This window comes from Natrix helvetica, assembly GCF_964273705.1.
Source record: "Natrix helvetica genome assembly, chromosome: Z".
NCBI lineage: Eukaryota > Metazoa > Chordata > Lepidosauria > Squamata > Natricidae > Natrix > Natrix helvetica.
This window is the reverse complement of record NC_138554.1, coordinates 9,473,884-9,500,340: the sequence shown is the minus strand read 5'-3', so window position 1 is coordinate 9,500,340 and position 26,457 is coordinate 9,473,884. Positions and strand designations below refer to the sequence as shown.

Here is a 26,457-nt window from a genome sequence, read left to right as displayed (position 1 = left end):
TCAGAGAGTTCCTGGGGGTTGGAGAGGGCAGAAATGAGCAAAAAACGGGCCGTTTTTTGCCTCCCCTCCCCCCCCCAGCCACCAGCAGCACTCTATAAGCCTCCATAAGGCTATGCGTGCAATTTTTTTGACCAAAAACGGGCCGTTTTTTGCTCGTTTTTGCCCCCCCCCCATTCACCCAGGAGCACTCTGCAAGCCTTCCCAAGGCTATTCATGCCTTTTTTTAAAAAAGGGACCCGTTTTCGTGAAAAACGGGCTGTTTTGGGGAGGTTTGCAGAGTGCAAAAACTTTTTTTTCCTTTTGGGAAAGCTCTTTAACTGATTGATGAGAATTGCATTAAACAAGTGCTGTGCCAGCAGAAACAAAGTCTTAGGTGCTGCAGATTGTCAGTGATTTCCTTCTCCAACACATGGATAAATACACCTGGAAACATCTACCTACTTACCTTCTCTCTCTCTCTCTCTCTCTCACCTACCTACTGTATTTCTCTCTCTCTATTTCTCTCTCTCCCTTTATCTACCTACCTACCTACCTACTTACCTACTCTCTCTCTCCCCCTACCTACCTACTGTATTTCTCTCTCTTTCTCCCCCTCTCTATCCCTCTATCTATGTACCTACCTTTTTAAAAAAAATTGCCTCTTCAAAACCTTGGTGCGTCTTATACTTCAAAAAATACGGCACATCATACAGACCAGTGGTGAAATTCAATTTTTTTTACCGGTTCTGTGAGCGTGGCTTGGTGGGCGTGGTGTGGCTTGGTGGGCGTGGCTTAGTGGGCGTGGCAGTGGGAATGATACTGCAAAATCTCCATTCCCACCCCAGCCAGAGGTAGCATTTGCTGGTTCTCTAAGCTACTCAAAATTTCCGCTACCGGTTCTCCGAACTACTCAAAAATTTCGTTACAGGTTCTCCAGAACCCGTCAGAATCTGCTGGATTCCACCCCTGATACACACAGACTCAAACCACAGAATTCAAACACGAAATTTTCCAGGGAGTTTGCATCAAGAACGGAAGCAGAGAAGAGGAAGGAACCAAAGTACAAACGCAATCCTGACAGCGTGAATTAATTGGTAAAAGTTTCCCAAAGCAAGGAACACGGAAGCTTTTTGGAGACAGAATGGTTTGCACAATTTAGGTTGAGTTCGCACATGCTAAGAAGCCACGGTTTTGCTTTAACCAGGATCCGGTTAAAGTTGTGACCTGCTTCCACATGATATTTAAAACCCTACGGTGTGTGTTGTTTCCCCAGGGTTGGGCTTAGCTTGCCATGGTGAACTCAGGCACTGTGGCTTAGTCAAGAAATTAAGGGTAAATCAGATTTACACCCTTTTTTATAATTCACACACATTAAACTCAAACGAAAGCTTATTCTAGACTCTAGAATACTGGAATCTAGAGTAAACCTAACAAAAGTCTACAGGTAATCCTTGGGTTACATTGGCATTTTAGGATTAGAACTGGGCTGTTATCACACAGTGAAGTGCCATAAGAATATACTGCTTAATGACAGCAATTCTAATAGCCCCAGTTGTCCTTGTTAAGCAAGGACTTGTTAAGCAAGGACCTCCCGCGATTAACTTCTGACCTCCTGCTGGCTTCCCCAATGACTCATCTTGGCAAAAGTTGGAAATCCATGTCACAGGACTGTGGCTTGCTGTGATCACAATCACAGAATCCTGCAACAGACGGAACTCTTGAGGATCAGTTGTAGATACCACCGTCCTAGCTTTGAACAGTTGCTGAATGAATGTTTGTAACCTGAGGACTACTTGTGTTAGGAACCAAAATGACTTTTCGATTTAAGCAACATTTTTTTAAGGGTAGGAGGTAGGGCAGGCTCTCAACCTCCTTTCACTAAGTGTTAAGGAAGCCTCCTCACCAGTGGTGGGTTTAAAAAAAAATTAGAACCTGTTCTGTAGGTGTAGCCTTTGTGGGAGTGGCTTGCCGGCCATGTGACTGGTTGGAAGTGGCTTGCCAGCCGGGTGACTGAGTAGGAGTAGCTTGGCAGTCATGTGACTGGGTGGGCGTGGCCAACATAAAATGTGGTGAAACTCACTTAACAACGCTCTTGCTTAGCAACCAAAATGTTGGCTCAGAAACTCTGGCATTTGAAGCACGCAAGTCTTAAGGCTGTCAAGTTACAAGACCCTTGCACCTCTAACCCTTTAGGAAAAAAAAACTCAGGGGTGTTCAAACTTGACAGCTTTAAGACTTGTGGACTTCAACTCCCAGAATTCTTCCTCCAGTCATGTTGGCTCAGGAACTTTGGCACTGAAGTGTGCAAGTCTTACAGCTGTCAAGTTACAAGACCCTTGCACCCCTAACCCTTTAGAAAAAAAACCCAGGGGTGTTCCAACTTGACAGCTTTAAGACTTTAAGGTTTAGATAGGACTCTTAGAGGCAGGCAGGGCGATTGGTAAGCCAGCCAATCAGTGAGCGGCATGCGAGGCAAGCGTGGTGCGGACGGGCGGGAGGAGGGAGCTGGAACCGGTTCTAAACGGCACGGTAGATTTGTGGAACCTCTTCTATAGAAGAGCTTAGAACTGGCAAGAACCCACCCCTGCTCCTCACCCTATTTCGAGAATTTTATCAGTCGAGTACCCAAAAAACAGAAACCGCTTTACTACATGTGAAATGGGGGAGATACCATCACACTACCACAAGTCTAGATATAAGAATAGAAGAAGAAAAATTGATTTCAAGAGTGTAAAAAGGTCAAATCCAGACAACTGGATCAAAGCTTGTCAAACCGAGATGCTGCCTTACTCCCCCAAGTAAGTTCTTCCGTCAAAATAAAAAGAAATAGTTATGCAGAGAGTCAGAAAGTAGTTGGAACGCATTAACTCTTGTTACGTGGTTGAGTGACGAAACATCTCAGTTTAACAAGCTTTGATCCAGTTGCCCTGATTTCACCTTCTTAAGATACTTTTTTGGCCTGGATGATTGAGTCTTCATTTACACATTGCAGTAATTTTGGGGAGAAACTCCTGCAGTTGGTAGGGGAAGAGTTGGTACATTCCAACAACTTTTTTAAAATTTTGACTGAAGAAATTACATGGATGGGTAACGAAATGTCTCGGTTTAACAAACTTTGGTTCAGTTGCCATGATTTACCATATTTTTCGGACTATAAGACACACCTAGCTGTTGGGGGAAAAAAACAAGAAAAAAATCTGCCTCTACCTCCTAGCAATTTGCCTCCTTGCAGCAAACAGCAAACAGATTGGTCATCTTCAGCACAGCCTGATTTAGCATGAGCAGCTGATTGGCGGTTGGATCGGCCACACAGAATACCGATGATCAGCTGCTCCAGGCTGCGGGGATCGCCCCTGCCCATAGCTGCCATTGCCACCAAACGCCGTCTTCACATGCCTCATTTTCGGCCACTGCGCATCCCATTTTCAGCCCGTTCCAGGTGACGGAGATCACTGCCGCTGCTGCCTAACACCACCAAATGGCGGCAGCAATCCGCAGCAATCCCCACCGCCTGGAATGGGCTGAAAACAGGATGCACCGAGACCGAAAATGGGGCACACGGAGGCCAACAATGAGGTGCACAGAGGCCGAAAATCGAATGCGCAGAGGCGGAGATAGCAGTGGCAATCCCCACAGCCTGAAACAACTGATCATCGGTATTCTGGGAGGCCGATCCAACCGTCAATCAGCTGCTCGTGCTAAATCAGGCTGTTTGCTGCTTGCTGCAAGGAAGCAAATTGCTAGGAGGCAGAGGCCGAAGGATGAGGGCCGGCAGGTGGGCAAGGCTTCGGCAACATTTGCTCTATAAGACACACAGACATTTCCACCCACTTTTAGGGGACGGGGAGTGCATTTTATAGTCTAAAAAATACAGTAATCATTTTTAGATACTTTGGGCCTGGATGATTGAGTCTTCATTTAGCAATTCAAAGGTGCCATTTGGAACCTTCAATCAATGTTAACAAGTGTTAAGAACCTCCATAAGGTATGAGAAGACAGTTATTGTGGCTGTAACGAACGAATAAGGGTATGCCACTATAGCAACCCATGTCCAGAAGTTTTCTTCGTCACTTGTCCTCATGCTCTTCATCCAGTCTTAGAAGGTCATCTTCCTCTTCCACACTCAGGTCTTCTCTTGGACCCAGGGGACTCTGGGAAGAAAGATCTCCAGGGGAGAGCCTCCAATCTGGAGGGATGAGGTGGCGATTCCTGTGGATGAATGCAAACATTTTAACGTTAGCTGGGGAAAGGTTCTTGGGGTGGTCTCTTGGTCCTGACGAACTGCAGCTCCCACAGAGATCTTCAGAAGATGACGAACATGTTGGCGGGCACCCAAAGTGGAACACGGCCACCTGGAAAAGAGCCGGCCACATCGCCATCTTCCCTTGCCAATACAGCATGGGGTCCGCGTTTTCTCCAATATGGTCTACGTTGTCGTGGAGATATTCTTCCATTTCCCGAAGGGCTGTGGCTGCTCCCCCTTCAGAAGCCAAACTGGAAGCAGGACCACTTTTGATGATGGACCGCCAGCGTTTCATGGTGAACTGCCAAGCTGCTGAGCCGGGACAGCTGCCAGAACTGATGTTTTGGTCTTGAGAAGGGAGACTGAGTGGCGAGAACTCTGTATCTACCCCTCCAGGAGGCACATAGGACCTGGTGGCCAAGTGAACGATGCGCTCCTTCAGCAGGGCTGCGTCACTCAGGTCCGTCCCACCCAGCTTCATGGTGGTGATGTCTCTGAATCGGGGGTCAAGGAAGGCCGCAATCCGATACATCATATTGTCCTTTACTTCCCGCAGCTGATTGTCAGCCTCAAGGCAGTCCAACGCCTGCGTGGTCAGGCGAGCTGCGGTATTATTATTTTCTTGGTAGTATCTGGTCCTCAACGCCCTGAGCTGTTCCTCCAAGAACCACAGGAGAGGAAGGGCTTGGCAGAGAGTTGCGTCAGGCCGAATAACCAGCGCAGCGGCATCCTCAAACGGCTTCAAGATCTCCACCAAGCACTTCATCACCTTCCAGTCTGCGAGCCCCAAGAGCAGATGGGAACCGTCTTCGTCTTCATCCAGCATGGCCCCGATGGCTTGACGCTGCCTATACAGGCACTCCAACATCAGCAAGGTGGAGTTGGACCTCGCTTGAGCGTTCGGCCCCAGAGGCTGACGCAAGCCCAAGTTGGCCTGTAGTTCCAGGAGACGCTGTCGGACGGCGGCCGAGCGGCGGTAGCAGCTGCATATCCTCCTGGAAGTCTTCAGGATACGTTCGACTTGAGCATCCCCGGCCAAAAACGCTTTGGTGACCAGCTTCAGACAACGGGCCAGGCAAGGAACGTGCTTGAGGTGCAATTCTTGCACCGCCCTTGCTGCGTTGGTTCCACTGTCGGACACTACGCTGCCCGTTTTCAGATCGCACAGCCAATCCTGGAGGACTTCTTGAAGCTTGTGGCAAATGTCCTCTGGGGCACAGCAGCCTTCAAAGGTGCACACCGACAGAGTGGCGTGTTGCCTGGTGAGGGTGCCTGCTAACTCTGCGATCCAGTGTCCCGTCACCGACATGTACGTGGCTGTTTGCCTGTCGCCCCAGGTGTCAATTGTGATATGGACCATGCGGCCGACGCTGCAGGCCACCGTTTGCCGCACAGCCCGGGACACCACTTTGGATAACTCAGGCACTGCCTTGGTGGCGAAGAACGCCCGGCTAGGGATCACCCAACGAGGCTGAGCGGTGGCCATCAGCCGACAAAATCCTTCACTCTCCACGCAGGAGAAGGGCTGCATGTCCACCGCGAGCATCCACGCGGTATCGGAAGCCAACTGGATGGCTGTTGGGTGGGTGGGAGGGTAGTAGGGTTGGTTCCTCTCTTGCTGGGCAAATAGGGAGGTTGGAGGAGAAGGCTCGGTGACCAGCATGGGAGTGCTGTGGGACCTCTCCTTTAGGGGCATCAGCGGGGATGGAGGAACCACCGCAACGCCTGGCAGGAGAAGTCCATGGTGGACCTTCAAGTGCTTATGGAGGGCTGTGGTGCCCGGTCGGGTGCCTCCGTCCTTTCCTCTCCTCACCCGTTTCTGGCACGTGCTACAAACAGCCACGCAGGGTTCCTGGGGGTCCAGAGTGAAGTAATCCCAAACAGCCGAGGTGGTTTTCTTCTGCACGGGTGATGGGACTCCACCCGCTGTTAAGATCTCCCGGTCACAGACACGCTTGGCGTGAGTTGAAGCAGAGATGTGGGTTACAGGCGTGAAGAAATGGAACATCTTCCTTTCTCCCGGAAGGATGGACCTGCCCAGCGTAGCCGTATAGGCTGGTAGAACGGGAGGGGGAGCAGGGGGTGGAAGAACACGTAGAGGGGCCAGGGACGCTATCTCAGCCAGCTCCTCCTCCTCCTCCTCCTCCTCTTTTAAGTAGGAAAGCATCTCGTGGACTTCGGAAGGGCGGTGCTGCTTCACCACCGTTGGGACAGAAGGAGAGGGTGAAAAACTGCTGAGGTCAGCAGCGTTCACCTCTTCCTCCTCTCCTTTTTCCTTCCAGTAGAACAGGTCAGGCATTGAGGATGGGCAAGGTTTCTCCTCTTTCATCCTGGCCTCCAAGGAACCCACAGGAGCGACCACCACGGCCAAAGGCTCCTCAGATACGCCTCCTTCCATCGCACGAGGAAAAGGGGACCGCTGAAGAGAGGCAGATAGAACCCTCCTGTTGAACGCTGCAAGTTGGCGCCGTCTCCCCCGGCCATGCCGTGGCAACATGATTGGAATCCTGCAACGGGAAACCCAGAAACAACATATTTATTATGTTTCCGCAGCCTCAAACCAACTTGTTTTTCTTATCGGAAAGGAGATCATTCTAACTTTTCAGGGAATCTTTGATTCACGATCCCAGTTCAGCCCAAAATTTACATTGGGAAGCGAGATGGTCGTTAAGGGAGTTTTGGCCCCATTGTACCATGTTAATACAAGCAATCCTCGCCTCACGGCCATAACGCAGCCCAACATTTATGTTGCTGAGTGAAACAGGTCTTAAAGTGAGTTTTGCCCCCTTTCCCACAAATACGTTTTTTGCCGCAGTTGTTAAGTGAATCGTTGCAGTCGTGAACTTAGGAACACGGTTGTTAAGTGAATCTGCCTCCCCCCCCCCATTGACTTTGCTTGTCAGAAGGTAGCAAACGGTGACACACAGGACCTGGGATGCTACAACGGTCATAAATATGAGTCGGTTGCCAAGCATCCAAATTTTGATCACATGACTATGAGGACGCCATGCAAATAGTCGTAAGTGTGAGACATGGTGGTATGTCACTTTTTTCGGTCCTGTTTTGACTTCAAACGGTCCCTAAACAAATGGCCGTAAGTCGAGGACTACCTGTCAGCAACCCGTGGCTCCAGAGCCGCATGCGGCTCTTTCGTCCCTCTACTGCGACTCCCTGTCGGGTGATGCCACCATGTTTCCCACAGAAAAGAAAACACCAGGGGCCATGAAACCTGTGTAGGCATGGCCGGGGGAGGGGGGGATGTCATGTGACTGGGTGGGAGTGGAGTGAGTGACGTCGAGTTGGCCACGCCCACCCACGTTTTGTGGCTCCTGGTGTTTTCTTTTCCGTGGGAAATGGGTCCAAATGGCTCTTTGAGTGTTTAAGGTTGCAGACCCCTACCCTATACAGTTGGAAAGCTTAGTCTACTGTTGGAGTGAATGCAACCCTTTTCCTGTTGATCTTCCATGGAAGCTACTGTATTTTTCAGGGTATAAGACGCACCGGAGTATAAGACGCACCAAGGTTTTGAAGAGGCAATTTTTTTAAAAAAGTAGGTAGGTAGATAGAGGGATAGAGAGGGAGAGAAATACAGTAGGTAGGGAGGGAGGGAGGGAGAGTAGTTAGGTAGCTAGGTAGCTAAAGGGAGAGAGAGAGAGAGAAATAGAGAGAGAGAAATACAGTAGGTAGGTAGGGAGAGAGAGTGTGTAGGTAGGTAGGTAGGTAGGTAGGTAGGTAGGTAGGTAGGTAGTGGGATAGAGAGAGAAATAGAAAGAGAGAGAGAGAGAAATACAGTAGATAGGTAGGGAGAGAGAGAGAGTAGGTAGGTAGGTAGGTAGATGTTTCCAGGTATATTTATCCATGTGTTGGAGAAGGAAATCACTGATAATCTGCAGCATCTAAGACTTTGTTTCTGCTGGCAAAGCACTTGATCAATGCAATTCTCATCAATCAGAGCTTTCCAAAAGAAAAAAAAAGTTTTTGCATTCTGCAAACCTCCCAAAAATGGCCCATTTCAAGTTTGTTTTGCGAAAACGGGCCTGTTTTTTTAAAAAAAGGCATGAATAGCCTTGGGGGGGGGGGAGTCTTGCAGAGTGCTCCTGGAAGGGGAGGGTGGCCAAAAACGATCAAAAAACGGCCCGTTTTTCACGTAAACGGGCCCGTTTTTCGTCAAAAAAATTGCATGCATAGGCTTATACAGTGCTGTTGGTGGCTGGGGGGGGGGGCAAAAAACAGCCCATTTTTTTGCTCATTTCTGCCCTCCCCAGCCCCCAGGAGCTCTCTGAAAGCCTCCATAAGGGTATGCATGGCCATTTTGGTGAAGGGGGCGGGGCTTCGGGTGGCAAAAAATGCTGTATTTGATGTATAAGACGGACCCAGATTTCCAGCCTCTTTTTTGAGGAAAAAAGGTGCGCCTAATACTCCGAAAAATACGGTAAGCCAGTTCTGCCACAAAATCACCCCGTGTTTCTTAGTTTCTAACATCTACCACTCTTGGTAATGCTGGCTAAACTCCTAACTGTCATTACATGACCGTTTTTCACAGTTGCAACTTTTGTAGCATCCCCATGATCACGTGATCAAAATTTAGACACTTATAAAGTATCATTGTTCATATTTACAACCGTCGCTGCGTCCTTGGGGGGGGGGTCATTTTGAACCCCCCCCCTTTCAAAATTTCTTTTCCAAGATGGACATTGCACATTTCTTCTTTGAATGGGTTTCATCCCTTGGAAACCTGACACCTTCCTTGCCCTCGTTGTTCAGTGAATCACTGCAGTTGTTAAGTCAGCGACTCGGTTGTTAAGGGAATCTGGCTTCCCGAGTGACTTTGCTCGTCGGAATGTCGCGACATTCGATCCCATTACACTGGGGACGCTGCAACCGTCCTAAATGCGAGTCGGTTGCCAAGCGGCTGAATTTGGGTCACATGACCACGGGGATGCGGCAACGGTTGTAAGTGCAAAAAACGGTCCCAAGTCACTTTTTTCAGCACCGTCAGAACTTCGAACAGTCCCTACACAAATGGTCGTACGTCGAGGAAGACCTGCACGTCCAAACATGCTAAAATATGCTAACCCCATGAAACAAGGAGAAAAGAAACAAAATAATGAAATCTTTATTCTGGTTTAAAGATGCCAGGCATTCAAGTCATTCTGGCCGGCTTCATTTAATTACAATACAATACAAAAGCAGAGTTGGAAGGGACCTTGGAGGTCTTCTAGTCCAACCCCCTGCCTAGGCAAGAAACCCTATACCGTTTCAGACAAATGGCTATCCAGCATCTTCTTAAAGACTTCCAGTGTTGGGGCATTCACAACTTCTGGAGGCAACTTCTGTTCCACTGATTCATTGTTCTAACTGTAAGGAAATTTCTCCTCAGTTCTAAGTTGCTTCTCTCCTTGATTAGTTTCCACCCATTGCTTCTTGTTCTACCCTCAGGTGCCTTGGAGAATAGTTTGACTCCCTCTTCTTTGTGGCAGCCCCTGAGATATTGGAAGACTGCTATCATGTTTCCCCTACTCCTTCTTTTCATTAAACTAGAGATACCCAGTTCCTGCAACCTTTCTTCATATGTTTTAGTCTCCAGTCTCCTAATCATCTTTGCTGCTCTTCTCTGCACTGTTTCTAGAGTCTCCACATCTTTTCTACATCGTGGTGACCAAAATTGAATGCGGTATTCTAAGTGTGGCCTTACCAAGGTATTATAAAGTGGTATTAACCCTTAATAATAATAATAATAAGTTTGAATTTATTAGCCGCTCCCTTTCCAAGTAGGACTCGGGGCGGCGTACAATGGAGCATATAAAACATAGAGGATGTATAAAAGCACATAGACATACATACAAAGCACACATACACATACACGGACACGGACACGGAGGAGGTAACAAATTACATCATATAGACAGTTAAAAATCAACATTAAAATACCCCGATTGTAAGAACCCAATATGCAATTAAAAATTTAACGTTTAAAAGACATTTAAAAACAGTTAGGAGGAATAAGAGAAATTACGATTGAGCCAGGCCAGATAATTGAAAGAGGTGGGTCTTCAGCTGTACAAGGAAGGAGCGGAGGTCGGAAGTAATCCTGATGTCACGGGGGAGGTCATTCCACAGGGCTGGGCCCATCACAGAGAAGGCTCTGCTCCTGGGTGTCGCCCCCCGGCACTGTTTGGCGGACGGCACCCGGAGAAGTCCCTCTCTGTGTGAGCGAATTGGTCGTAGGGATGTGTGGGGCAGGATGCGATCCTGCATGTAACTAGGCCCTGTGCCATGAAGCGCTTTAAAGATCATAATCAAAACCTTGAAACGCACTCGGTAGACCACAGGAAGCCAGTGCAGCTCGCGCAGGAGAGGTGTTACAGGGGAGTATCTAGTCCTCCCCATAATCACCCGCGCAGCCGCATTCTGGACCAACTGTAGTCTCCGAGTGCATCTCAAGGGAAGCCCCATGTAGAGAGCATTGCAGTAATCCAGGCGAGACGTCACTAGCGCATGGGTGACTGTGCGTAGGGCATCCCGGTCCAATAAGGGGCGCAATTGGCGCATCAGGCGGACCTGATGGAACGCCCCCCTTGCCACGGCTGTTACATGGTCATCCATGGACAGCCGGGCATCTAGGAGGACGCCCAAATTGCGCGCCTGTTCCATGGGGGCTAGTTGGACGCCCCCAATGGCCAGAGATGGAAGCACCTCGTTGAACCGGGAGGCCGGAAGCCACAGCCACTCCGTCTTGGAAGGGTTGAGTTTTAGTCGGTTGCCATCCATCCAGACCCGTACGGCCTCCAGACACCGGGACATCATTTCGACGGCCTCATTGGGGTGGTTCGGGGTGGAAATGTATAGCTGAGTATCATCAGCATACAGATGATATCCCACCCCAAAACCACGGATGATCTCGCCCAGCGGTTTCATATATGTGTTGAACAGGAGAGGCGAGAGCACCGATCCCTGTGGCACTCCACATGTGAGTAGCCTCCGGGTCGAACTCTGCTCCCCTGCCAACACACGTTGCGTCCGATCAGAGAGGTAGGAGCCAAACCACCGTAAAACGGTGCCCCTGACTCCCAGCCCCTCTAGCCGGTGCAACAGGATACCATGGTCGATGGTATCGAACGCCGCCGAGAGATCTAATAGGACCAGGATAGAGGAACAACCCCTATCTCTGGCCCTCCAGAGATCATCAACCAATGCGACCAAGGCCGTCTCCGTGCTGTGCCCGGGTCGGAAGCCGGACTGGCGCGGGTCTAGATAATCATTTTCCTCCAGGTGACGAGGGAACTGCTGTACCACCACACTCTCTACAACCTTCGCTAAAAAAGGAAGGTTGGAGACTGGACGATAATTGACTAGGTCCGTTGGGTCCAGGGAAGGCTTCTTGAGCAGGGGCCTCACCACCGCCTCTTTCAAGGCGGCCGGTAGGGACCCCTCACCCAACGAGGCGTTCACCAGGCCCAGGAGCCAGTCGCGCGTAACCTCCCAGGATGCCAGTACAAGCCAGGAGGGACACGGGTCCAATAAACATGTGGTGGGTCGCAGACGTCCACGCAACCTGTCCAAATCCTCGATGGCAACCGAGTCAAACTCCTCCCAAAGCGGTCCCTCAAGACTCGCCACGGGCGTCTCTACTGGACCACTGAAAGGGGCCCATCCCGTCCGGATTTGAGCGACTTTGTCCTGTAGATATTTCCCAAACTCCTCTGCTCTGCCCTGTAGTGGGGCTTCCCGTGGTCTCTCAGACAAGAGGGAGCGGGTCACCCGAAACAGGGCGGCAGGGCGGTTATCTGCAGACGCAATAAGAGCGGCACAATGTTGACGTTTGGCCGCTCTTAATGCCACAAGGTACGTCTTCAAATATGCTCGTACCTGTGCTCGGTCAGATTCGGAACGGGAGGATCTCCAACGACTCTCTAGGCGTCTCTTGTGGCGTTTCATCACCCTTAGCTCCTCGGTAAACCAAGGTGCCAGGGTGGTTCGTCGCCGCAGGAGAGGCCGCAAAGGCGCCACCCGGTCTAGGGCCCCGGTAGTCGCACTATTCCATGCGTCCACCAGGTCCTCCACCCGGGGGCGGGTCAGGTCCACAGGAGGTGGCCCAAGTTCCGTCTGGAACCTATCTGGTTCCATCAGGCGCTTGGGGCGGAACCATCTAATACCTTCCAGTTCCGCCTCCTCGCGGTGGGGGGTAGCACCAGGGAAGTCCAGCCGGAGAAGTGAGTGATCCGACCATGACAGGGGAATAATGTCTAGATCCCCTATTCCCAGATCACTCGTCCACTGGCCAGAGACAAAAACAAGGTCCAGGGTGTGGCCTCCCTCGTGAGTAGGGCCCTGAATTAACTGGGTCAGATCCATGGCTGTCATGGAAGCCATGAACTCCCGCACCCCCTCAGACGCTTCTCCCATCGACGGCAGGTTAAAATCCCCCATCACTAAAAGTTTGGGGGTCTCAACCGCCACCGATGAGATCAGCTCCAGGAGTTCGGGCAGGGCCGCTGACGTATAGCGAGGAGCCAGGTATACTATCAGCAGGCCCAACTGCCTCCCTGGGCCCCATCTCACGACGAGGGACTCACACCCGGATGTCTGCGGCACGGTGAACTCTCTCGGCTCTAAGTCTTCCCGGATAATCACTGCTACCCCACCGCCCCTTCCCTGGGCCCGAGGCTGGTGAAATGCTCGATAACCTGGTGGGCACATTTCCACAAGGGGTAGACCTCCCTCGTGGCCCAACCAGGTCTCGGTTATTCCGGCGAGGTCCGGCTCCCCCTCCAAAATTAGATCGTAGATGAGGGGGGCCTTATTGACAACGGACCTCGCGTTGCATAACAGCAGTCTCAGGCCTTGGGTCTGTAGATCCTGACCACCTAGTATGCAGGGGTTGGTACAAACGACCGGGAATGACCAAAAGCCCCGGTCTCCCAACCGACTACGCGCTCTTAAGTTGTCCTCACACCTGCCCCTCCCCACGACCGTTGGTATTACGGAGCCCTGAACAGGAATGCTATCTTCCCTCTCCTCCCCCACTCCGCTCCCTCCTCTTTCGACCACACCTAAGTGCCTGGCTCTACCATCCCTCCTAACCGGTTCCCCCCCCCCCACCCCTAGAACCCCTTACAATTTTTAAAAAAGAATTTATTAAAAAACCCCTCAATGTGCGCTTCCTCCACCTCTCTGGGTTAATAAACCCGTCCTCGAGGTGGGTCCTAGAAAGGGCAGGAGGACATAACTGCGAGAGGGGGGAATCTCGCAATAAAATAAGGTCAGACCTCGCATACATGACAAATGGTAAATAGTAAATACACCGGGCTAAAGATGGATTCTGGGTGCTGAGGTGTTAAATAAGTCTACCCGTAAAAATCATAACGAACGGCAACCAAGATAACAAAATGGGAAAAGGAAGGATGGAGAAAGAAATAGGTGGAAGTAGCTAAAAATAAATAGGGCCTTCACGTGATCTTGATTCTATCCCTCTGTTGATGCAGCCTAGAACTGTGTTGGCTTTTTTGGCAGCTGCTGCACACCTCTGGCTCCTATTTAAATGGTTGTCCACTAGGACTCCAAGATCCCTCTCACAGTTACTACTATTGAGCGAGGTACCACCTATACTGTACCTGTGCATTCCGTTTTTCTTGCCTAAATGTAGAACCTTACTCTTTTCACCTTTGAATTTCATTTTATTAGATAGTGCCCAATGTTCAAGTTTGTCAAGATCCTTCTGTATCTTAAGCCTATCTTCCACGGACTTCCATCGAAACTATTCGGCTATGGATGAAACATGTAACAGGGATACCCATTGTCATCAGGGCACTTGGTACCATGTCCAAGAATTTTACAAAATAGATTAAGAAATTGCAGCTTCCTGCAACCTGGTGGAACTGCAAAAAAACCTGCGCTACTCAGAACATTGTACATCTTAAGAAGATACTTGATTGATAGGCCCAGTACTCTTCAACATCTTCATCAATGATTTGGATGAGGGAATAAATGGGGAACTCATCAAATTTGCCGATGACACCAAGCTGGCAGGAATAGCCAACACTCCAGAAGATAGGCTTAAGATACAGAAGGATCTTGACAAACTTGAACATTGGGCACTATCTAATAAAATGAAATTCAATGGTGAAAAGAGTAAGGTTCTACATTTAGGCAACAAAAACGGAATGCACAGGTACAGTATAGGTGGTACCTCGCTCAATAGTAGTAACTGTGAGAGGGATCTTGGAGTTCTAGTGGACAACCATTTAAATAGGAGCCAGCAGTGTGCAGCAGCTGCCAAAAAAGCCAACACAGTTCTAGGCTGCATCAACAGAGGGATAGAATCAAGATCACGTGAAGTGTTAATACCACTTTATAATGCCTTGGTAAGGCCACACTTGGAATACCGCATTCAGTTCTGGTCGCCACGATGTAAAAAAGATGTGGAGACTCTAGAAACAGTGCAGAGAAGAGCAACAAAGCTGATTAGGGGACTGGAGACTAAAACATATGAAGAACGGTTGCAGGAACTGGGTATGTCTAGCTTAAGAGAAAGAAGGACTAGGGGAGGCATGATAGCAGTGTTCCAACATCTCAGGGGTTGCCACAAAGAAGAGGGAGTCAAACTATTCTCCAAGGCACCTGAGGGTAGAACAAGAAGCAATGGGTGGAAACTAATCAAGGAGAGAAGCAACTTAGAACTGAGGAGAAATTTCCTAACAGTTAGAACAATGAATCAGTGGAACAGAAGTTGCCTCCAGAAGTTGTGAAAGCCCCAACACTGGAAGTCTTTAAGAAGATGTTGGATAGCCATTTGTCTGAAATGGTATAGCGTTTCCTTCCTAGGCAGGGGTTGGACTAGAAGGCCTCCAAGATCCCTTCCAACTCTACTATTGTATTGTATTGTATACCTATGACGCTGGCAGCAAACCGTATCAACCATCAATGCCAGTCAATGGTATTTGTGATACATTTTTAAATGTTCAGTTGCCTGAGTTTCATGTTTAATGAATAAAGTATATAATAATATTTAATAAATAAAAGATAAATATTTATTTAATAAATAAATAATAAACATTTTAAGAAGGTACATGGTTGATACCTAGGATGCTGGCAGCAACCTGTATCAACCATCAATGCCAGTCAATGGTATTTGTAATGGATTTTTGAACGTTCAGTTTCAGTTGACTGAGTTTCATGTTTAATGAATAAAGTATATAATAATAATATTATATTTTGTTGATACCTAGGATGTTGGCAGTTGACTGAATTTCATTATTTTAATGAATAGAAGAGATGATGATGATGATGATAATAATAATAATAATAAAAATAATAAATAATATACTTGGTTGATACCTAGGATATTGGCATTTGACTGAATTTCATTATTTTAATGAATAGAAGAGATGATGATAATAATAATAAGTTGGCTGAGTTTCATGTTTAATGAATAAAGTATGTAACAACAACAACAACAACTGTGGATACGAACTTGCAAAAAAAGGACTGAAAATTTCACACTTGGTGTACATGGATGATTTGAAGCTGTTTCGTAAAACAAAAGCTGAATTTATTAATTGAAAGCACAAAAGAATTTAGCCAAGACATTGGTATGCAGTTTGGAATTGACAAATGTGCAACAATGGCAACCAAGGCAGGCAAGATCCTAGAAGATGATGGAATACAACTTGAGAATGAAAAAATGATAAAGGCAGTAAAACCAGAAGGCTACAAGTACTTGGAGATTTTAGAGGCCTCTGACTTAATGCATAATAAAGTCAAGGAATTAACCTCAGCCAAATACATTCGATGAAGTCGCAAGATATTAAAGCCCAAATTGAGTGGAGGAAACATCATAAAAGCCATAAATACCTGGGCTATACCTGTAATTTGATACTCTGCAGGAATAATTGACTGGACTTAGATGGAGTTGGACAATTTGGATAGAAAAACAAGGAAGCTTATGACAATGAATCATGCTTTGCACCCTAAAAGTGATGTTGACCGATTGTATCTACCAAGAGCAGAGGGTGGTTGAGGACTCACAGAAAAGTGAAGAACCAATGATTAAGGAAGTAAATAAAGGAGGCCTTTTGAAGACAACTAAGTTAAAAGCTGAATATAAGAAAGAAGTAATTGAGAAGCGAGCTGGAAATTAGAAAAGCAAAGCTATGCATGGCCAATACTTGAAAAGCATTGAAGGCAAAGCTGAGCAAAAACTAACTTGGAACTGGTTAAGATCAGGAGTACTGAAAAAAGAAACAGAAGGCTTCATTTTGGCAGCTCAAGAACAAGCCTTAGCCACAAACTGCATGAAGGCAAAAATTCAACATGTTACCACCAACAGCAAACGTCGCCTCTGTAATGAGAAAGATGAGACAGTCGACCACTTGATCAGCGGGTGCAGGAAAATTTCACAAACTGATTACTTACAACGCCATGACCGCGTTGCTAAGACCATTCACTGGAAATTGTGCCAAAAGTTTGGATTTGAGTACAGCAAAAACCACTGGGACCATCAGATTGAGAAGGTTTTAGAGAATGAGAAAGTCAAGATCTTGTGGGACTTCAGAATCCAGACTGACAGGCACTTGGCCTACAACACATCTGACATAATAATAGTTGAAAAGAAAAAAGTATGGTTCATTGACATTGCAATACCTGGTGATGCACGAATTGAGCAAGAAAAAAATTACAAAGTACCGGGACTTGCAAATTGAAGTTGAGCAACTGTGGAAAAAGAAATAATGTGTTGTCCCAATTGTAATTGGAGCCCTTGGAGCAATACCTAAAGGGCTACCTCACTATTTGGAAATTCTAAATTTACCTGACTTGAACATTCTGATTCTACAAAAAACCCACCCTACTTGGAACAACTTATATCCTCCAACGTTACCATAACAGTTCCTAGGTCCTTGGTTAGGACTCGAGCTGATGAGCTACCAACCAGCCCCAAAGGCTGTGAATCTCACCAAAGATTAACCACGTAGTAGTAGTAGTAGTAGTAGTAGTAGTAGTAGTAGTAGTAGTAATAATAATAATAATAATAATAATAATAATAATAATAATAGCCACAATAAAACAAACAAGAAAATAATGACAATAATGACAACGATAGTAATAATAATAACAAGAAAACAACAAATAGAGCAATAGTGGCAATAATGATAATGAATATAACAATGACAATAACAAAAAACAACAACAATGATAATGGCAATGCTTACAATAATAATGATAATAAAACAAAACAATAAAACAATGATAATGACAATAGCGATAATGACGGTAATAATGATATTAATGGTAGTAAGGATAACAAAACAAGCAACAAAACAACAACAATAATAATAATAATAATAACAATAATAATAATGATAATAATAATAATGATAATGATAATAATAATAATGATGATGATAATAATGATAATAATGATGATGATAATGATAATAATAATGATGATGATAATAATAATAATGATAATAATAATGATGATAATAATGGTGATAATAATAATAATAATAATAATAATGATGATGATAATAATGATAATGATAATAATGATGATAATAATAATGATAATAATGATGATGATAATAATAATACTGATAATAATAATGATAATGATGATAATAACAGAGGGAATCAAGCCGCCCCCTCCTCCAGTAAGGCGAGGCAGACTCACCCTGCCGCAAAATGGAAATCAGCTCCGTCCACCCAAAAAAGAGGAAAAAACCCAGCCCTTCCCCGACCCTCAACCTCCGCCGCTCCCACAGCCGGGATGCTTCGAGGGAAACGATTCCCCCTCCGCGAACGCGCGAGACGCCACCTCGCCTGGCGGAAGAGGGTGGGCGAGGGCCGCGCGCGCGCGCGCTTCCCGCGGAGGCCAAAGCGGGGCCGGTCGGGGACGCGCTTAAAGGGGACAGGCTCAAAAAATGAAAATTGGATGGAGGGAAGCGGGAGGGGGGGGGGGGACACAGCCCCGGAGGAAAACACGGGAGCTCCTGGATGAACTTTTGTTTTTTAAAAAAATGTCTCACATCTTAAAAGAAGATATTTATATATTTAGCTGGTAGGTAGGTGGGTGGGAGAGTAAATAAGTAGGTGGGTGGGAAGGTAGGAGGGCAGGTGGGCGTGCATGTAGGTGTGAGGGTAAATAGGTGGGTAGATGGGTGGGTGGGTAGGTAGGAGGGTAAATAGGTGGGTGGGAAGGTAGGTGGGTGGGAAGGTAGGTGGGTAGATAGGTGGGTAGGTAGGAGGGTAATAGGTGGGTGGGTGGGTAGGTAGGAGGGTAGATGGGTGGGTGGTAAGGTAGGTGTGAGTAAGTAGGTGGGTGGGGAAGGTAGGTGGGTGGGTGGGAAGGTAGGTGTGTAAATGTGTAGGTGGGTGGGAATGTAGGTTGGTGGGAAGATAGGTGGGTAAATGGGTGGGTGGGTGGTAAGGTAGGTGGGTGGGTAGGTAGGAGGGCAGGTGGGTGGGTGGGTAGGTAGGAGGGTAGATGGGTGGGTGGGTAGGTAGGTGGGAAGGTAGGTGTGTAAATGTGTAGGTGGGTGGGAATGTAGGTGGGTAAATGGGCGTGTGGATGGGAAGGTAGGTGGGTGGGTAGGTAGGAGGGTAGATGGGTGGGTGGGTAGGTAGGTGGGTGGGTAGGTAGGAGGGTAGATGGGTGGGTGGTAAGGTAGGTGTGAGTAAGTAGGTGGGTGGGGAAGGTAGGTGGGTGGTAAGGTAGGTGTGAGTAAGTAGGTGGGTGGGGAAGGTAGGTGGGTGGGTGGGAAGGTAGGTGTGTAAATGTGTAGGTGGGTGGGAATGTAGGTTGGTGGGAAGATAGGTGGGTAAATGGGTGGGTGGGTGGGAAGGTAGGTGGGTGGGTAGGTAGGAGGGTAGATGGGTGGGTGGGTAGGTAGGTGGGAAGGTAGGTGTGTAAATGTGTAGGTGGGTGGGAATGTAGGTGGGTAAATGGGCGTGTGGATGGGAAGGTAGGTGGGTGGGTAGGTAGGAGGGTAGATGGGTGGGTGGGTAGGTAGGTGGGTGGGTAGGTAGGAGGGTAGGTAGGTGGGTGGGAAGGTAGGTGTGGGTAAGTAGGTGGGTAGATGGGTGGTGGATGGGTAGGTAGGAGGGTAAATAGGTGGGTGGGAAGGTAGATGGGTGGGTATGTAAGTGGAAAGGTGGGTAGGATGGTAGGTGGATGGGAAGGTAGGTTTGGGTAAGTAGATGGATAGATGGGTGGGTGGGAAGGTAGGTAGGTGGTTGAGAAGATAGGTGGGGTGGGAAGGTAGGTGTGGGTAAGTAGGTGGGTAGGTAGGAGGGAGGGTAGGTGGGTGGGTAGGTAGGTAGAGGGCTCTTACTTGAGCAGCGAGTTAGACTAGAGGACCTCCCAGGTCCCTTCCAACTCTTGTTATTCATTCCCCGTCCAGCCCTTTCCTGGGATCGATGATCTTTTTTTGATGTAACCCCAATCCAGATTTGATGGGATGTCCTTTTCCCCAATACTGTGTATTGGAGGGTAATGAATTCCAGGGTGGGAGAAAGGGGGTGGCAAAAGGGCTCTTGAGAACCAAGGGTTCATGGGCTCCGGACTGTGGGAAATTGGGAATGGGTAGGCTGGATAGGACATCAGCTGAAGGAAGGGTGACGGTGGAACCTGCCAGCAACAGCAGCAACTGTCATTAGTCACAGCTCGGCTGCGGCTGATGGGATCTGGAATCCAACCCAGGCAAAACGGCACCCCGATTGGAGAAGGTTGCTATGCAGGAAAAGCTGCACATATTTCTCACTAGGTTGAAGAGGAGGGTAAAGGGTAGAGTTCAGATGTCCTGGTTCATTGCAATACAATGGAATGGAATTGGAATGGGAAATAGTGAATAGAGTGGAATAATATAGGAATAGAATGGAATATAGAATAGAATGGGGAATAGAATGGAATACAAGAGGAATATAATAGAATAAAGAATGGAATGGAATGGAATAGGGAATAGAATGGAATGGAATGGAATAGGGAATAGAATGGAATATAGAATATAATATAGAATGGAATGGAATAATATTGTATCGTATTCTGCCCCATACATCCCTGCGACCAATCCGCTCACACAGAGAGGGTCTCCTCCAGGTGCCGTCCACTAGACAGTGTCGGGGGGCGGCGCCTAGGAGTAGAGCCTTCTCTGTGGCGGGCCCAGCCCTGTGGAATGACCTCCCTCCGGATATTAGGACTACCTCTGACCTCCGCTCCTTTCGTATTAAGCTTAAGACCCACCTATTCCAAGTAGCTGGCCTGGCTCAACTTTGATCTAACCATATCGCTCCTGACGGGTTTTTAATTGGGTATTTTAATTATATTTAATTATTTAGGGGTTTTTTAATCACTGTATTCTAATTGTTTTTTATTCATCAGCCGACCTCCTCCTTGTGTATGTCTCGGTATATGTCTCTGTTATATGTTTGTTTTGTCCACATATTTATTTCATATGTTTCATTGTACGCCGCCCCGAGTCCTTCGGGAGAGGGTGCGGCTAAGAAATAAATATTTATTTATTTATAACATAGGAATAGAATGGAATATAGAATAGAATGGGGACTAGAATGGAATACAAGAGGAATATAATAGAATAAAGAATGGAATGGAATAGGGAATAGAATGGAATATGGAATGGAATGGAATGGAATAGGGAATAGAATGGAATATAGAATATAATATAGAATGGAATGGAATAACATAGGAATAGAATGGAATATAGAATAGAATGGGGACTAGAATGGAATACAAGAGGAATATAATAGAATAAAGAATGGAATGGAACGGAATAGGGAATAGAATGGAATATAGAATAGAATATAGAATGGAATGGAATAGGGAATAGAATGGAATATAGAATGGAATGGAATGGAATAGGGAATAGAATGGAATATAGAATAGAATATAGAATGGAATGGAATACAAGAGGAATATAATAGAATAAAGAATGGAATAGAATAGGGAATAGAATGGAATATAGAATAGAATATAGAATGGAATGGAATATAGAATAGAATGGAATGGAATGGAATAGGGAATAGAATGGAATATAGAATGGAATGGAATGCAATAGAAATAGACTGCAATATAGAATATAATACAGAATGGAATGGAATACCATAGGAATAGGATGGAATATAGAATAGGGAATAGAATAGAATGGAATACATTAGAAATAGAATGCAATATAGAATGGAATATAGAATAGAATGGAATACCATAGGAATAGAATATAGAATAGAATAATAGAATAACAGAGCTGGAAGGGACCTTGGAGGTCTTCTAGTCCAACCCCCTGCTTAGGCAGAAACCCCATACCATTCCAGACGTATGATTATCCAACCTCTTCTTTAAAAGCTGCCAATGTTGGAGCCCCCACAACTTCTGGGGGCGAGTTCACACCACAATGCCAAAGTTGTTCCACTGATTTAATTGTTCTAACTGTCCGAGAAGAAATTTCAGGGATTGGACTCTGTTCCTTTTTTCCGCGGATTCCCTCGAGGCAGAGGAGAGGAGATGCAGGTTTATTTTATTCCCTCCCCCCCCCCCCCAAAGAAAACCCAAAAAGGACGAACGGATTGTTCGGCATCCTTTCCTCTGGAATGGCTTTCAGTGAAAGTTTCAGATCACATGAAGTGAACGAATCATTGGCGCTTCGGGTTTCACGCCTCCCTCCCGTAGCGCCTCCCAGAGGAATTCTCGAACCAGCCTCCGGCTCACGCGCGGACCAATCCCCTCGCCGCGTTTAAATCCTACTCATTTGCATACTTGGCGCGCGCGGGAGCGTGACGAGGAAGACCTCTGGGCCAATGACAACGCTGCGGGCGAATCCGTCGGCTGCCTATAAATACCGGAGCTTCGGGCTGAGCCGAGACACTTTCTGAGAGGGGGAAGATCGAGAAAGTGCTTGAAGATGCCCGAACCGGCCAAGTCCGCTCCCGCGCCCAAAAAAGGCTCCAAGAAAGCCATCACCAAGACGCAGAAGAAGGGGGACAAGAAGCGCAAGAAGAGCCGCAAGGAGAGCTACTCCATCTACGTCTACAAGGTCCTCAAGCAGGTCCACCCCGACACCGGCATCTCCTCCAAGGCCATGAGCATCATGAACTCCTTCGTCAACGACATCTTCGAGCGCATCGCCGCCGAGGCTTCCCGCCTGGCTCACTACAACAAGCGCTCCACCATCACCTCCCGCGAGATCCAGACGGCCGTCCGCCTCCTCCTGCCCGGAGAGCTGGCCAAGCACGCCGTCTCCGAGGGCACCAAGGCCGTCACCAAGTACACCAGCTCCAAGTAAAACGAGCTTGGAGACGGAAAAAAAGCCTCCTTCGCCAGACCCAAAGGCTCTTTTAAGAGCCACCCACTTTCTCAATGGAAGAGCTGTTCTCTTTGCTTTTTTGCTTTAGGTGAAAAATACGTTTTTGCCATCTGCATAGCTTTATGCCGGTTTATACCTAAATCGTGACTTATTAAAGGGGGAGATGGAAGGGATCTTGGACCTATTTCCTTCACCCTGATTAATTTGTAAAAGGAGGAGCACGGAAGCAACTCTTGATTCAGTGCTTTGGCAGGCAAAAGGAATAAGGGAATACAGATAGGTAGACCCATTTAGAGCAAAGTAGATCTATTCTGTTGGTGGGGTTTTTTTTTCCCTAGAGGGGGATTATCCACATCGCATCCCAGAAAAACTTCCCCCTCGAATCCAAGCCCCGTTTACGTGTAAAGTAATGCAATGGTTTACTTTGTAATATGTTGTGATTTCAGAAGAACAATTAGAAATTCTCTGAGATACACAAATTTGGGGCTCTCTCCAACAATGTTTTGATTTTTTCCCCCCTGGTGTAAATTTGCCGTCCTAAAAGCTGCACTGATTTAAGACTTTAATGCGGGAACCAGATTCCCAGAATCTAGTATAAATGATATATTCGAGTCCCAGTCATAGCTAGCTGGGAAGAAATGGGTGTGTATTATTGGATCAGTTATTCAAGAATTCCAAATCGATTCTGAGTTGCGATATATGGGCTTTTTTTTCAGCTGCTCATGTCTTCGACATAATAGGAAAAGCGCATTAAATTGCCACTCAAATAAATGAATTTTCCGAAAGGGGGTGGGGAAACCCGCCAGTGCTCTTCAATGGAAGAGCTGTTCTTTTTGCTTTTTTGCCTTAGATGAAAAATAAGTTTTTGCCATCTACATAGCTTTATGCCGGTTTATACCTAAATCGTGACTTATTAAAGGGGGAGATGGAAGGGATCGTGGACCTATTTCCTTCACCCTGATTAATTTGTCAAAGGAGGAGCATTTAAGCAACTCTTGATAAAGTGTTTTGGCAGGTAAAAGGAATAAAGCCAGGGAAAAAAATACAGATAGATAGACCAATTTAGAGCAAAGTAGATCTATTTTGTTGGTTTTTTTCCTAGAGGGATTATCCTCATCACATCCCAGAAAAAGTTCCCCCTTGAATCTAAGACCTGTTTACATGTAAAGTAATACAATGGTTTACTTTGAAATATGTTGTGATTTCAAAAGAACAATTAGAAAGTCCAGTACACAAATTTGGGGCTCTCTGTCCAATGTTTTGAATTTTTTTTTCCCTGGTGGAAATCTGCTCTCCTAAAAACTATACTGATTTAATACTTTGATAGGAGAACCAGATTCCAGGAATCCTCTTGGTATAAAAGATATATTCAAGTCCCAGTCATAGCTATCTAGGAAGAAACAGGACTGTCCTCTTTGCTTTTTAAAAAAACTTTATCTGAAAAATAAGTTTGCGATATACATACCTGGCTATATGCCGCTTTATGTCAAAATCATGACTTATTTTAGGGCGGGAGAAAGGGGGATGCCAGAGGGCTCTTCTACTAAGGTTTATAGATTTCCATTTGAAATAAAGACTTCTTGCATTTCCTCCTGGCTGATAAGGTCCATCCACTTTAATGTTTCCTTTGTCTTGGGAAGTCCTCAAAATCCTTGTATCATGCAAACAGCGTTCAATCAGCACAATCTTTACATAAAGTTATCAAGTAGGCTGGTATGTAGGAAAAAAATGCTTGGTTTCCCTTCTGAAAAGGAGAGTGGGGGAAGCTGGTGTTGAGTTGTTTAATGTTGCTTAGGATCCAACCCCCTCTGTCAGCATTTCGTTTTTGCAGTACCCTGCAAATCCTTAGATGCTGTTCTTTAGAATAGCTCAGTAATTAAATCCATGTTATTCATTGGCTTAATTTAGCATTTTTTCATGAGCAAAAGTAGCTTTGCTTTAAAAAAAAACAAAAAACCAAGAGCATGAAATATTTCCCGGTCCCCCAAAGGTTAGATTTGTGGGCAGTTGTCTCTAGTTTTCTCCTTAACAAATTATTAAAAAAAATGTTCTTTCAAGTCAGAGTTAGCTTTTAGAGACTCTAAAAGAAGGCAGAAATAACTCCCTTTAAAAGTGAGCTTTTTTTAATCTGCTAAATTGTGTGAGGCTTTTAATTTCAGACTCTAAAGCTGGCTTACTTCCATTATCTTTAAGGCACAGAAAATTGTAGATGCTATTTTTATAAACCAGTTGCCTCTTTTTCTTTCATCCCCCCCTTACTTCTAATGACAGATTAGATATGTGTAATAAATGTCTACTACTCGGAGTTCCTAAACAGACAGGAGCATGCAAACTCGTATTTTTAAATTCCTAAATGAAATGTTAAATTTAAAGTTCTCAATTTCTAAACAACAAGTGATGGCTTTTATATGTGAAATCGGGGTTTACCTTTTAAATTAGTTTAGATTGTTTAATCCTGTCACAGACAGTCCTTGATTCAGGGCCACAACTGAGCCCCAAATGTATTTTTTTCTAAGGGAGAAATCAGTTTGAATTTTGCTCCATTTTACCCCTCACCTTTCCACAGTTAAGTAAATCACTACAGTCGTTGTTAGGAACATGGTTGTGTAGGAAGTTATCACCCAGCCCTCTCCCAGAAAAATGAAATATCCTAGGAAATATTGAAAAGGCAGAATATTATATTTTCCTGGATGTGAAAAAAGGGAGAAACACATTTTAAACACAAAGTAAATTCCTGCAGCTTCCAGCCCATCCCCACTTTGTCAATGGGCCATTAAGAAGGCCAAGCTAGTCCACTTTACATAATAACGAGTTCTCCCCTTCAGCTCCAGGGGGATGGGAATGAAGGCATGATAATATAAGCCTTTACTCAACTGACCACATGGCATCTGAACTCAATCAAACCTGGATTCAAAACTCAGCCTAGAGGGTTGCCCTTGCACGGGCCCATGGGAGTCTGACAACCAATCAGAATACATTTCTTACACAGGAACAGGAAACAGATAGGTGGGGCAGAACAGATTATAAAAAGATTATATTCTCTTCTCTGCCCTTCTCTTCTTCTCCACCAACATTGAAGCATGTGATCACCTTTTCTGTTCAGGACTCAAGCCATGCGGTCCTGTCCACCATCAAAACCATCTTTCCAAGCAGCCTCCATGTCTCCAGTGTCTTTTTCCCCACTTGGAGCCGAACCCAGAAGGACATTTCTTCCAACAGTTGTTAAGTGAAGCTGGCTTCCCCATTCACTTTGCTTTTCTGAAGAGTGCAAAAGGTGATTTACATCAGGGGGTCACCAACTGGGGGTCCGTGGACCACTGGCGGTCTGCGAGAAAATTTTGGTGCTCCGCAGAAAAAGTATTTGCACTTTTTATATTGCACTAAATCAGGGCTCCTCAAACTACGGTCCCTGGGATGGATACGTGCAATGAACGCTTGTGTTGCTGCAGAGAGTCTCCCCCTTTGGGGTCTTTTTGTGTGGGTCGGCGGGGGGCAGAAATTCCGACTTGGGGTCTGCTTCAGCCTCCTGGTGTGAGGCTTTGGGCGAAGGCTGGAAGGAAGCGCCGCTGGTGGCAAAGAGCCGGAGGGCCTTGTTCCAGTGGGAATGCATCATGGCCTGGAACTGGCTGACCATCTCAGCCCGCTGAGCTTCCAGGCGCCGGTCCCTGGCTTTGCACTCCCGCAGGTCTTCCCTCTGCTTGGAAAGCCTATGCTCCTAGTCCTCAGTGAGGTGCTTCTGCTGAGCCTCCTTTTCGGTCAGATCCAATTTGAACCGAGCCACCTGTTTTGCTAACTCTTTCTCAGGGTGGCTGCTTAGCTTCCTGTTGGGGCCCTAAGGAGCCCGGGCGGGCAGGCGAGGAGTGGCTTGGAGGGGAGGAGCAAGTAGAGACCGGCGAGGCTTCCCTTGACGTGAGTGACATGGAG

At 46.6% G+C, this 26,457-nt stretch overlaps 2 protein-coding genes across 4 annotated transcripts; one reads left to right on the top strand and one right to left on the bottom strand.

Annotated features, from left to right (window-relative positions):
* Window positions 1-3,746: 3,746 nt before the first annotated feature.
* LOC309382260 (zinc finger BED domain-containing protein 6-like) lies at window positions 3,747-24,102 on the bottom strand. 3 transcript variants are annotated; one of them, XM_081933850.1, is made up of 2 exons: window positions 23,999-24,102; window positions 3,747-6,729 (listed from the first exon to the last, which is right to left on the bottom strand). In XM_081933850.1, exon 2 carries the CDS (start codon window positions 6,717-6,719, stop codon window positions 4,047-4,049), a length of 2,673 nt encoding a protein of 890 aa, XP_081789976.1. In that variant the 5' UTR covers window positions 6,720-6,729; window positions 23,999-24,102; the 3' UTR covers window positions 3,747-4,046. The 3 variants fall into 3 exon arrangements, with proteins under 3 accessions (XP_081789976.1, XP_081789978.1, XP_081789977.1); XM_081933852.1 differs by lacking the exon at window positions 23,999-24,102 and adding an exon at window positions 21,537-21,618; XM_081933851.1 differs by lacking the exon at window positions 23,999-24,102 and adding an exon at window positions 17,892-17,963.
* On the top strand, window positions 22,107-22,576 carry LOC309382228 (histone H2B 1/2/3/4/6). Its single transcript, XM_081933814.1, has one exon. The coding sequence runs from the start codon at window positions 22,132-22,134 to the stop codon at window positions 22,510-22,512; it is 381 nt and encodes a 126-aa protein (XP_081789940.1). The 5' UTR covers window positions 22,107-22,131; the 3' UTR covers window positions 22,513-22,576.
* Window positions 24,103-26,457: the final 2,355 nt, after the last annotated feature.